Source organism: Labeo rohita, chromosome 1, assembly GCF_022985175.1.
Source record: "Labeo rohita strain BAU-BD-2019 chromosome 1, IGBB_LRoh.1.0, whole genome shotgun sequence".
NCBI lineage: Eukaryota > Metazoa > Chordata > Actinopteri > Cypriniformes > Cyprinidae > Labeo > Labeo rohita.
This window is the reverse complement of record NC_066869.1, coordinates 17,380,495-17,394,062: the sequence shown is the minus strand read 5'-3', so window position 1 is coordinate 17,394,062 and position 13,568 is coordinate 17,380,495. Positions and strand designations below refer to the sequence as shown.

The following is a 13,568-nucleotide window of genomic DNA, read 5'->3' as shown; positions in this document are numbered from 1 at the left end:
GTGGTCCAGGGTCACGTTTTATATATTTCATTGATTTTCATTTAAACTAATATATTATTAACATGCATATAAAAATTGAATTCCAGCAATTAATAAAAAAAAAAAAAAAAACATTTTATTTATTTTTAATAATTGATCTATTATAAACATTTAGCATATATTATAAAAAATTTAGCAATTAACAGAAAATAATTATATTTTATTGATGTTTATATAAATGTATATATTATAAACATGCATAAAAATTCATTTAAGCAATTTTGTGCATACCCCATTTGTCCTTATAAAATGAAATTACGTATATATTGCAGTCACACTGGCTACGGGACGCCCCGCTCTATCAGTCACTGAAAAGCTCCACCCATAGGATAATGTGTTTATGTTGCCATCAACATCTTAAGCAAGTGTATTTTTCACAAATTGGACACCTCCAGGGGCGGGCCAGTTGCCCTGTTTTAGTCTAATGTGGGAAAGCCTAGAGGTTTGGGGGCGGGTGTGTTGGGGTTGCGGAGGGGGCAGAACCGGGCACACGCTCCACTACAATAGCTGGGCCTCGTTAGCTCTGTAACAATCCCACCGCCCACGCCACCAAAACATCGCCGACATAAATATGGGGACATCTGCAAGGGTAATCACTGCATTGTGCTCCCATTTTCTGCTCTGCTGGACGGCAACAGGGCAGCCTGCTTTTCAACACCTCTCCCTCCCTCCGCCAACCCTCCCTTTCCATTCCCTTCTCAGCCCAGGCTCCGTTTCTGGGGTCAGAGTCCCTCAGGTAACAAAATCCCCTGAGACCTGTGCTGAATTACATGTAATTACTCCCACAATCTGATTGATTTTGGCCTGAATAGGGCAAAAGGACACCTTTAACTTCCTGCCGCCCTCCTTCAGTGTATCTTTGTCACTTTTTTTCTACGTTTCCCCATCTCCATTCGCCGTTCCCCCCCCCCCGAATCCTCATCCGTTTCTATGCACAACAACCCCCTCTAATTCCCCACACCATCTCTAGCTCGCCCTCCCCTTTTCTCTCTCTCTCCAGCGCTCACGAAACGAAGCCAAGACTCTTCATCTAGTAGGAGGCAGAAGGCTTTGAAGAGATCAAAGCCAAGGCCGCGAGCAGTTGTGCGCCCTGGGAATACGCCGCAGCTCTCTGCTCCACAGCCCCCTTTTTCCAGCGTCATGTCGGATTGCAGCTGGATTGCATTTCGCCAGTTTTCTTAATGCTCTCGGTTTTGACTTTGACATCACTGATCCCCCCAACACACGCACACACACCTTCAACATAGTGAGAAGAGAAGACAGAAAAAAAAAGACAAAAACAAGGGAGCGAAAGAGAGAAATCAAAGAGAGCGGAGTTAAAACGAAAAAGCTGGAAAAAGAAAGGAGTAAAAAAGGAGGAGAGTGAGCGGGAGAGATTGACAGGGTGATTTTTATTTTCACAACTCCATAATTGGCCAGTTCAAAGGCGGATGAAAAAAGGAAGCATTTGTTTTTAATTCTGCGGCAGATATGAAAGGAGCGACAAACTTTTATGAGTTTCCCAAAAATTAAAGACAGGCTCTTTTCACATTCAAAGAACAGGGTGTTTTTTATGGCCGAGACCACACAAAAAGGGCTGATAGCAAAGCCCTCCCCTCCCGAACATGAGTTGACTGACTGACTATGAGAAAGAGTCGGAGAAATCGGAGGTTTGATGTGCAACACAAAGAGAGAGAAAAGAAGAAGCTGCATCTATACATCTATTAAACAGCCTCGCTAATAAAGCCTGGTGGCAAGCCATCTTTTGTACTGTAACTCAGAGAAACCCTTTACCAAACTCCTACACCAGGGAGCATGAATATTTCAGTGGCGTCTGATCCACGGAGCATGTGAAGCTCCTTTGCCCCCACACACGCACACACAAACAGCCTGGCAAAAAGCAAAAAAAAATAATGAGCTTCAGAAAAATATGAAAAAAAGTGAACCTAGTGACACAGAGCCTCTATTGATCAGCGAAAAGCAGTGCAAATGAAGTTCAGAGATGCATGCAATGCGGTTTCAATCACTGTCACTGACGAATTTCTCTTGAGATGACGATTGTTTGATGAGACAATCGACTTGGTGTTTCTACACGCTGCTACAGTGCAAAAACTACCAATACTATGCAATATCCAACTAGCGTGATTTGATAGAAAAGGGTTAGCGACATGCATCTAATGTCGCTTCTCAAACAAACAACTGTAAGATGAGAAAAACACGGGGATTTTAGGTCATCCGAGACTAAACGAGCTTCAGATGACACTGCGAGTGAGAATACACAAAACAAAGCAACAAACATTAAATAAAAAGTAAAAAACGTCAATAAGTGCTGGGATGAGCATCAGCGACTATTGTCAAAATAAAGCAGGGCTTAAAGAGGCTGCTGGAGGTCACAGCCAGGCCTGGAGACATAACATGCAGGAAAAGTGATGACAACTATGGCGTAAAGACAAAACACAACGTTGCACTTCACGTGCATGTGCCCTCAGGATCATCTCAACAGGTGCTACCGCTGGTTTGCATAATAGCTGTGCATTAAAAGGTCAAGAAATAACACTTATTGTTCTAGCCTGTTCAACGGCTGTCTAAAAATAACAACAATTTATAGGATACATGTGACCCTGGATCACAAAACCTGAGATACATTATCTAAAAGCTGAATAAATAAGCTTTCTATTGATGTATGGTTTGTTAGGATAGGTCAGTTAGTTAGAATAGTCTCAAGTAGTATGGGTATGTTTGTAGGAATAGCCAAGAACACACTGTATGGGTCAGGATTATGTATTTTTCTTTCATGCCAAAAAAGGATATTAAGCAAAGATCATGTTCCATGAAGATATTTTGTTAATTTTCAACCGCAAATATATCAAAACTTAATTTTTGATTAGTAATATGCATTGCTAAGAACTTAATTTGGACAACCTTAAAGGTGATTTTCTCAATTATTTACATTTTTTTGCACCCTCAGATGCCAGATTTTCAAATAGTTGTATCTCATCCAAACATTATCATATCCTAACAAACCACATATCAAATCTCAATTTAAAAAAAAATTTACCCTTATGTCTGGTTTTGTGTTCCAGGGTCACATATGTTTGTCTAAAAACTTGACACTGCATGAATATTGAAGGAATGTTGTCTATAAATGCATAAAAACATTTATTGTGTGTGTGTGTTTGTGTGTGTGTAGGCAAACAGGACTAGCAGAGCTAAGATAAATAAACATAACTGCACTGCTTGAATTCACACAAAAGCAATTTAATCTGGACATTCTGTCCAAAATTTCAGAGTTTGCGTATTATAGTCTCCTACTATAAAGACATTTCAATTAACAAATTTCAGTGGGTCGTTTCACAGTAATATTTCAGGGGGGTGAAATGCCCCATGGAGGCAAAACATTCAAAAATCACCTAATAACACTGCCAGCCTTTTTTGCTTTGTACATCCGACACATGGATTCAATATGCTGTGGTAAGCGGCCGGTGTAAACACAGTATCAATGGCCCTCTGTTCCAAAACCCTGGGTCTGTACCAGTGCACTTCAAAGGGCCCGTGGGCTGCCGAAATCTGCGAGGTCTAGGCCACGCTGGTGTTCAGACCTGCTCAGCAGATGATACGGCTACTTGTTTGCCCCTTATCACCCATGTGTGGGGGCGGCGTGCTTTGCTTGCCTTCATCAAAAGACGATATGTGTTTAAAGTACGTGCGTAGAGCATCAGGAAGGCATATGGGTGAGTTTAGAAGCGTAGATTATGATAGAAATAACAATAATGCCAGAAAAATGGGTTACATAAATACAGTTATGAAAACCACGCGCAAGGGCTGCTGGGAAATGTAGTAACTCTGAATGGTTCAGAAAGTGACAGACCAGGGAGTAGAAGATCCAGCTGTGTGAAATCTCTTTAGGTAAAGCCAGGGTTTGGGGGGGTTTGTGATTCCACGGCATGTCCACGCCGAGAGATCCGTCACATCCCACATCAAAGCAGGCCGAGTGTGAGTGTGTATCTTGGGTCGGTTCTTCCCAAGCTTCACTGCCAGAGGCCAATCAGGATGGGGGAGGAACACGGCACAAGGACTGAAGCTGCTCCACCAGCAGCTCCAGCACACGTATTACAGTAGAGGTCCATCCATATGGAGAGCAAACCAACCATCAAAACAGGCTTTACGATAACATGTCTATTTAAATAATCGATTAACTTACTTTGCATGCATTTAATCATTTTTAAGATTTTCCGCATATTGCTTTTTCTAAATTCGCAAATGCTCTTTTGCAACCAGACGTGAATATGCCTCGTCACAAACAAAAAACAAATTCTATTTGTGAGTAAGTCAAACCTGCTGATAACAACTTCACAACCACACATACAAAAACTATGCTAAAAGTAAATTTGTCACTGAAAAAGCCACCTGTTTGGTTTTAATTGAACTGTAACAACTATATGTGACCCTGGACCACAAAACCAGTCTTATGTAGCACGGGTATGTTTGTAGCAATAGCCAAAAGATATTGTATGGGTCAAAAAGATAAATTTTTCTTTTAAGCAAAAAAAGGATATTAAGTAAAGATCATGTTCCATGAAGATATTTTGTAAATTGTCTACCTTAAATATATCAAATCTTAATTTTATATTAGTAATATGCATTGCTAAGAGCTTCATTTGGACAACTTTAAAGGTGATTTTTCATTATTTTGATTTTTTTGCACCCTCAGATTCTAGCTTTTGAAATAGTTGCATCTAAGCCAAATATTGTCCTAACAAACCATACATCAATAGAAAGCTTATTTATTCAGCTTTTAGATAATGTACTTCAGGTTTTGTGGTCCAGGGTCACATATGTGTTTACTCTTTGTGTGAGTATACCACTCATTTCCCTCCCCATTATTTATTTCGTAACACGTTTCGTGTTAAAAAGCCTTCAGACCAGCACATTCAGAAAAATCTGAGGACATTTAAACAAAGGCGCTAACAAGTTTATAGGTCACAGGTCAAACCCGTAACATCTCGAACACTTTCACTGAGACAGAACTTTGTGCTCGAACTTTAAATAATCCAATTTAACAAGTAGAAATGAAAGAGAGGGGATGGGGAACAGATTATACAATTCAATGAAATCCACGACCCCATCACCCCATTCTTCTCTCCAACTGATTAAAGGGGGCTGAGATAAGCGGAACTACATGAAACGTCCCGGCGCGAGGGAAATCATTTCAAAAGGAGGAAATGCCTTGGTTGTCTTAATTCCCAATTCGCCATTTCATACGAATGTTAAAATATTACGACTTCAAAGCTACAGGCACCAGAGACAATGCAGCCCCAGTGTTTACCTGGAAACATTATCTGCTGACCCCAAGTTAGTCATCTCAAAGGAGTCCTGGATGCCATTTCCAGATGTCGTCTATCAGATTAGAGCAACATGTAAAGCTTTCATGGATCACTAAGCACCGTGATGCCAATATCCACTACCGTTAGGTGGGCTGGAGAACAGTGTACTCATACAGGCTGGCATTTCACCAGGTAGCAACACCCCCCCCCCTCCTCCACCCAAATAAAAAAAAAATCTGCTGACCACCACAAAATTGTCTGCTTCATGACTGGATGGGAGTTCAGGCACTGGAATGTCATGGCCAATGGAAATCAATCCAAACTTCAGGGGAATGAAGGGGGGGGGGGATGGAGGAAGGTGGGGAGAAGATGCCTTTGATCTCACTGAAAACCGATCCCAGACCTTGGAGATACTGTGTCCGAATATTTGAGCCACCGCAAAGCAGAGAGAGAGAGACAACAGACGGAGGAGGTTGAGGAAATGGATCTGGCATGATTAGGATTTTATTGCACACCGAGTGAAAACGGGCAAACCTCTGCAAAATCTTTGCATTAGTATAAAAAATTCTGCTATTATATACAATTCTGCTACTGTACAGTTTGCTGACCCATTTGCTAACCAACCACATCTTGTTGTGTAACAATGCATATGCTTAAGTTAAACTGCTTGAAAAGAACTAAACAATAAAAACGTTAACAAAGTCAGAAGCATTTATCCCAAATGCTTAGATCAACTACAGGTCAACTGCAGCATCATCTTCTGTTTGGCGCCTGTCACCGCAGTGGCGACACCGAATCATAATCGCACGGCCGCAGACTGATAAAGGAGCTGAATTCAGAGCTGTGCAAACAATGGATGAGATGAGCTCAGCGGAGAAAGCCCTGTCTCTCATCGGGCTCACAGACTGCCTGCAGCGGCCGTCTCTTCCAGGCACCAGTCAACTGCCAAACAGGGAGTCTTAACCACACAAAAACTACCAAACAGGATTAGGGTGGACAGCTGCTAGCGTATCCACCATCTTTTTTTTTTTTTTTTTTAAACCCACCCTTCTTTCACCAGCGGTTGTTTTATAGAATAATCGAGATGGTAAACATCTATACGTGTATGCATAAGTGTTCAAAATACGTTTTTTAAATCAGCCACGCTGAAAAGTATAGACAGTACGAGAAAATATGGGTCACAGCATTAAACACAGACACGCTGCAAATCAGAAACTAACATCATAACCCGAGCTGCACGCTACGACGAGGGAAAATGAAATAAAGTTGTGAAAAATGTCACAGCGAGGGCTCGGGAGTGAAAAAGCACTGGGTAACACTCACCGTTCTGGGAATGGGAGGCGAAAGAGAGCCGTTGTTCATGTAGGGTTCATTGTTCATATTGGTCATCATGATGTATCCTGGGTAACTGGGGTACGGGTGGCCTTTGCTGTACATGTCTTGGTGCTTGCCTGTTACGAGAATAAAATAAACCAGCTTGAATGAATAAGATTTCCCACATATTCTCTTTAAATGCCATGAGGTTTAAATTAAGTGCATGGTTGAAATACATTTTAACAACAAATATTTTACGCGGTCCAGTCACTAAAAATAGTTTTGAAACTTTCAGCGCCGATTATATAAATCCTGACCAAATGTGACTTTTTTTTTTAAATTCTAGACAGGAAACCAAGCAGTTCCTAACGGCATCTAAAACAAGCGAGCCGTTTTGAGGCCAGTGAAGTGTTTAGCTGAAAATTTGCATCCTAATTCACAGCGAGCAGAGAACAAAGGGGAGAAGACAATCAAGTCACTTCACTGTGACCCCAGCGCCCTGCCCGGCGTAAAAAAAGAGACCCGGGTGCAAACAGAGATCAAATGAACTCCGGGCCATCACAGCAACATGCTGCTCTTGACAATAGCGTCTCAGACGGTGTGTTTGGAGGCCAGCGTGTCAGAGGAAGATGGGGCACTTCCCTGGCACGTGTCATTACGTGTCGACACCAAATAGACTGTGGGCTGAGAAATTCCCAAAGCCATTAGAACAAATGAAGCAAATTAAATAAAAAATAGATGCATTTTATGCATTAGAACTGTGATGCATTTTTAAAAAGAGAATATATATAAATAAATGGCTTTCTTTGCAAGTATGTTTTTGCAGAAGCATGCTTTTTTTTTTTTTTTTTTAAAGATTAATAATATAACTTTTTTTTTTAATCAAAACATATGACTTACCATCGTCCGGATGGTCCCTGTGCTTCTCATGATAAGAGTCTGGTGTTATTTGGGACTGTCTAGCTGCCTGTTCAAAAATGTAGGAGAGAAATATTAACAGCTTTATTTCTAAAACGCAACGTTATTTCGTTTTCCAGCATTCTTGTTTTTTTGGAGAAAAAAAATGTAATCCTAAAACCAAAGCTGACAAAAATAAAGTCTGCTTTAATCATATTTTTAGCAGAAGGCATTCTTAGCAAAAGATAACTTGCATTTTTTACACGTTGATTAACTTAGTCATTTTCCCTCTGCTGTGGATGTTCGACCACAAATGCGGTATCTCGAGGAAGGAAAAAGAAGGGCTTCGCTACTATTCTTGTTCACTCCGCATTATGAATCAGAAGTGCCGGGAAATAAACTCCATTTGGAGTTCAGCTCCCTCTGGGTGCCTTCCAGCAGAGTATGGGATCTGCACTGCTTTCCCAATTAACATTCAGCCCATCAGTGTGTTCTTTCTCATGTCAAGCTGTAACCCTGCATGCTGTTGATGCCAGGAGGAAATATTTTTCATTAATAAAGCAAAGCATCTTATTATTCTTTAGTTCAATTCAGTTGATGCACATGACCAGGTAGTAATAGGAAAAAAAGCACATGATCAGAGAAACACAAAAAATAAACTGAAACTAAAAAAATTAATTTACACAACTGCTTCACAAAATTCAGATGAATATAGACTTCAATTATGTTTCATTGAAATTGTTTACTTTTTCCTTTAAAATGTAATGTAGCCTATAAAAGAACAGGCAAATTTTATGGTCGCCACCATAAACGGGGTGTGCTTATTTTTGATACATATTAAAAATTAATATCAATAAATTAATAAAAATGCATGTTGCAGTTTTGTGGCTAATTCTAAATGAATCTCACAATAAACCAGATGCATGTTTCAGAAATGTGCATATTAAAATATATCTGTCAGACTTTGCTAAACAATTATTAAAATCTCAATTTTTTTATAATAACAACAACAACAAAATGTAACGTTGCTATTGCTATAAAAGTAGCAGGATTGCAATATTTTATGCACACTATTTTGAATAACTGTTTAACACGAGTTGTCAAATAAACAATAAATATAGCCCTAAACATTTAAAATAAAAATCTATTTTAAAAAAACTAGTTTGTCTGTGATAAGTAAAAAAAAAAATACAGATCAATACTGCTTTCTTTGACAATTAAATGACTGTGGGATTTAAAAAATGTTTATAACTGAAAATCCTGAACAAATAAAGATATTAAAAAGCAATCATTTTTGTGGCGACTAAAGCTAATGCTGATTATCGAGGCCCTTTTAGTCATTTTCTCGCTTAAATAGCCAAGGACTGAGGGTCTAAATGAGTTTGTTGACTTTAACACGTGTAGCTCTGCCATTTAAACCACACACACACACACTCAGTCACAGAACAGAGGTTAAAATATCAACACGACTCTTCACTCTGAAAACAAATCCCAACTTCCCAACAAGTTTGACGGAGATTGTGCAGGACCTTCACGTGTGTTTGAGGCGTACTCACGTCGTGACTGTTACTGTTGGGACTGATTTCGGTCTCGTTGACCAGAGATGACTTGATCTCCGCTAAGTCTCCCTCTTCCTCGGAGTGGCTGATCTCCGCGAAGATCTGCTCCTTCTGCGGGTCTCCCTCGTCTTTGAACGGGATCATTTCATCGGTGGCGCAGAGCTCCGGGTCCCCGCCGCCTCCTCCACCTGACAACTGCGGCATTTCTCGGGTGATTGAAAGTCCTCCTCACCCTACAAACGCCCGGGAAGCGAACGCGTGCGACAGAAAAGCCCCGTATACTTTCAGCTACGGCAACAAGAGCGCACGACCGGTGTAACACTCGAGAATCCAGAGGGGAAATGCAATATAGCGACGCTGGGTGTTTTCTAAAAGTTAAAGTACGACTCCTGTGGTGTTTGTAAAAGCAAAAGTTACAAGTTGAAGTTGAACGCGGGACAGTTTCGCCTGTTCAAAAAAAGCCGACTCAAAAAAAAGTGCTGGAGTTCAGATGCTGTGTGTCATTCCCGTTTGGTTTCTTGGGTAAAAAGGTGTCCCTCTTCAGAAATGAGCTCAGCAGAGACTGAGAGTAATGTTGGGCTGGAGAGAGTGTAGTGCTGTACTCCTCCCCCTGATCTCTGACTGACTATAGAGATGAAAGGGAAGCCGCCGCTTTGATTGACACCTCACACACACACATGCATTGACTGACACTCCTGAGGAAAGTAAAGGGGGATTTTATACATTTCTTCCAACAAATGGACAGAGCGGAAAATGTGGAGGTAGGAGACACCAGTACTGTTCTCCGATTCATTTTTGGGGCTGTTGGAAACGAAAACAGTGTCGTAACACCGTCACTTTAACCAATTAGAAATGAGCTTCAGGAGTGAAATCACTATCATGCATTATCTGCGTAAAATATAGGATTTACAGGACAAATCTGAAGTGATTTGGGGACATATTAAGGAATGTTGAATAACAGAACTAGCTTTGTCTGAACGAGCAGGTTCTTTGGCTTTTGGCAAAATAAGTTTTGCATATTACTATTTAAAAAATCAGAAATATCATAGCTGACCACATTAGGGTTGAAACTACTTCCAACGTACTTCCATTGGAACAACAAATATTGCAATATTTCTTTTATGATTTTAGATATGTATTTATATTTTTGTGTCCACGTTTTAATTACCATATTTGAATTGATTAAATTGAGAGGTGGGAATGGTGATGGTGGATGGCACAATTATAATATAATAATCTTTTGAACAACAAAAATGTACATTGTTTAGATTGTAAATTGTTTCGTTTTTTCTATTACGGTTACCTGTAGTAAATAGTGTAAACAGCACCGTATGTGCTTGTTTCAGTAGTAAATTAATAAACTATCATAGTAGAAAAAAAATATCGTAATAAATAATAATTTGAATAAAAACAGAAATTAAACATACAAAACAAAAAAGACAAATATTAAAATGCCAATGTGGACAGAAAAAAAACCCTACTACGAGCTTAATCGTTGATCTGCATTACGTTGCAAAGAGTGACATCAAAGATGCAAAATGTAAATGCATGAATCGTATTTAATGCAGCTGTATAATAGAAGATGAGATTCCGTTTGCAAAGATCTAGGAAGTTGTTTTCATCCTCATGTTTTTCATCTTAGTCATCTTATTAGTCCATCGTTTCATGCATATTGCTCGATTTAATGAATACTTGATGTTGACCTGAATGATTCTTTTGTTCTCAAGGTAATCTAAATTTAAATGTTTAATATAATTAAGCTTATTTATAAAACATACACTGTTTAATCACCCAGTGTTTGATATACCACGTTTTTGTATTGCTTATGTAATTCCACTTGATCTTAAAGGTCACATTTGAACTCATACATTTTACACGTTACGAATTATATATATATATATATATATATATATATATATATATATATACCATGCCATACCATTTGACGAGGAATGTAATGTCATTTTTTTTATAAAAACTCAAAATAATCAATTAAACAATTTCTCCCGTAAAGTACCTCAAAAATCTAGATATATTATTAGCAGGATTTAATTGAAAACACAAGTTTTAATTTAACTATTTTAGTCAAATTACCATATGAAGCAGATTTTATGAAATTGTTACGATAAATCAAGCATAAATGTAAGAAACTCCAAAATCTGCTGGAAAATTTTAAATATACAAAACCAGCTAAATTCAAGGAGCCCTCCCTCAGTGTATCAGAAAACAAGAAGGGGGAAGAAAAACATTGGGAAGTGTTTCTGCGGCTTGCGTGAGAATAAGTTTGGAGTAGGAGGCAGATCTTTATAAAGCAGGCGGAGGTGGGGTCAGTGGGCGGAGCCGTGGCTGCCTTTGATCTGGCGGCGGCGGCCTCTTTCATCCCCTGCCTTTGTATGACCATATATGGCGTGAGGATGGAGACGGGCCAACATTTCCACGCGCGCCTTCATCCCAGCTGAGAGGGAAAGCGACGGTTCTCTTCCGGGTAAAGGAGACACAGCGAGAAAGATCAAAGGCTTTGGATTTGGAACCCGAATGTGGATTCAAAAGAGAGGGAGAGAAAAGAGAGAGAGAGAGAGAGAGAGAGAGAGAGAGGGACGGGACTGGCCGCATTCCAGAGTGTAGCGGAAAACTGAGCCTTAAAACACACACACACACTCGCACATTCACTTACTGAGACTGAGACTGGCTCCTGGGATAACAATCGAACCTTTCACGTTTAAAATGAAATGTATGCATAGCAGGTCTGATGTGTTGTTATTGTAAACCGTGTGGATTTATTTTAATGCATGGTTATTTAAATGTAAGGCTCCATATGAAATACATCAAGGCATGCCTTAGCTCTGAGCCAGCTAAATCAAAACATTTATTATTTAAAATCACAGATTCTGGACGATTATTAAACGCGTCTGCATTGACAAGATTTTTAATTTAGGAAAATAAATAAATATTGTTTTAGGAGCAGAAAATAATGGGATTAATTCATTTTTAAAGGCACTGGACACAATGCACGCTCAAAGTCTGTCCTCATTGGCAAATCTAAAGATTGATTATAAGCACATATACTGATAAAATGTACACTATTAATGCACCATTGCTTCGAATAAAAAAAGCCAAATAAACAACTGTGAATAAGTAAGGAATATGAAATAAACGAAGGCTGCCAGAATGTTAAAAAGCTGCTTTTCGAACTACACATACAGACATTAAGATTTTTAATGTTTATAGAGAAGTCTCTTCTGCTCACCAAGCCTGCATTTATTTGATTCAAAGTACAGAAAAACAGTAACATTTTGAAAAATTTTTACTATTTAAAATAACTGATTTCTATTTGAATATATTTTACAGTGTAATTTATTATCTGAATTTTTAGCATCACTACTCCACTCATATGATCCTTCAGAAATCATTCTAATATTGTGATTTGCTGCTCAAAAACATGTATCCTTATGCTGAAAACAGCTGAGTAGATTTTTTTCAGGTTTGTCTGATGAATAGTAAGTTAAAAAAAAACAATATATATATATATATATATATAATGACTCCAAGCTTTTGAAAGGTATAGTGTATAATGTTACAAAAGCTTTTTAATTCAGATAAATGCGGATCTTTCTATTCATCAAAGAATCCTGAAGAAAATGTACTCAACTGTTTTAAATATTGATAATATTAATAATAATAAATGTTTCTTGAACAGCAAATCAGCATTTTAGAATGATTTCTGAAGGATCATGTGACACTGAAGACTGGAGCAATAATGCTGAAAATTCAGATCTGATCACAGGAATATATTACATTTTAAAATATAATCAAATAGAAAATAATAATTTTAAATAATAAAAATATTTTAAAATTTTACTGTTTGGATCATATAAATGCAGGCTTTGTGAGCAGAAGAGACTTCTTTAAAAATTTTACTGTTCAAAAACTTTGTATGTAAAAATAAAATAAATATATATAAACTTAAAATATTACAAAAATAAAATATGACAAAAACCCAGAAATTAACATGATTTTTAACTTTAAATCCATAAATTATTGGTATTTAATAGTAAAAATGTGGACATGTAAAAACAACATGCCGTAATTCTTTCATCAATACTGGCAAATCACAGGCTAGAGATACACATACTGTTAAATAATTACTTTAAATAAATGTATCTGATAACAGTAACATTTTAAATGTAAGTATTAATGCAATGTAGTTAAATCTCTTTGTATGGGAAACCAGCTCTGTTGGTAACAGTCAGAATAAAAATCCAGGTTCAACATATTTTCCAACATGCCTGATATGACCTGATTGTAAGGACAAGACTTCAAAGGCAAACGTACACTGCTTATACATCATTTAAGAGCCGGACCTTGCGTCATCCCTGAACATTAGACTATTAGCAAATGTAATTTAACATAAACATCTAAACCACGTACACCAGTCATTGAATGCACAGCTCTTGCT

General features: G+C 38.3%; 1 protein-coding gene across 4 annotated transcripts in view; it reads right to left on the bottom strand.

Moving 5' to 3' along the window:
- Positions 1–9,838, bottom strand: part of lef1 (lymphoid enhancer-binding factor 1) — a 57,316-nt gene extending 47,478 nt beyond the window's left edge. For 2 of the 4 annotated variants that reach the window (XM_051118897.1, XM_051118880.1), the window contains exons 1-3: positions 9,110–9,836; positions 7,557–7,623; positions 6,666–6,793 (exon numbers count right to left, since the gene is read on the bottom strand). In XM_051118897.1, coding sequence (XP_050974854.1) covers positions 6,666–6,793; positions 7,557–7,623; positions 9,110–9,316 — 402 coding nt within the window. In that variant the 5' untranslated portion in view covers positions 9,317–9,836. Of the gene's footprint in view, positions 1–6,665; positions 6,794–7,556; positions 7,624–9,109 lie in introns of all 4 variants that reach the window. The other 2 variants (XM_051118871.1, XM_051118889.1) reach the window with 2 other exon arrangements.
- Between the last annotated feature and the right edge of the window lie 3,730 nt (positions 9,839–13,568).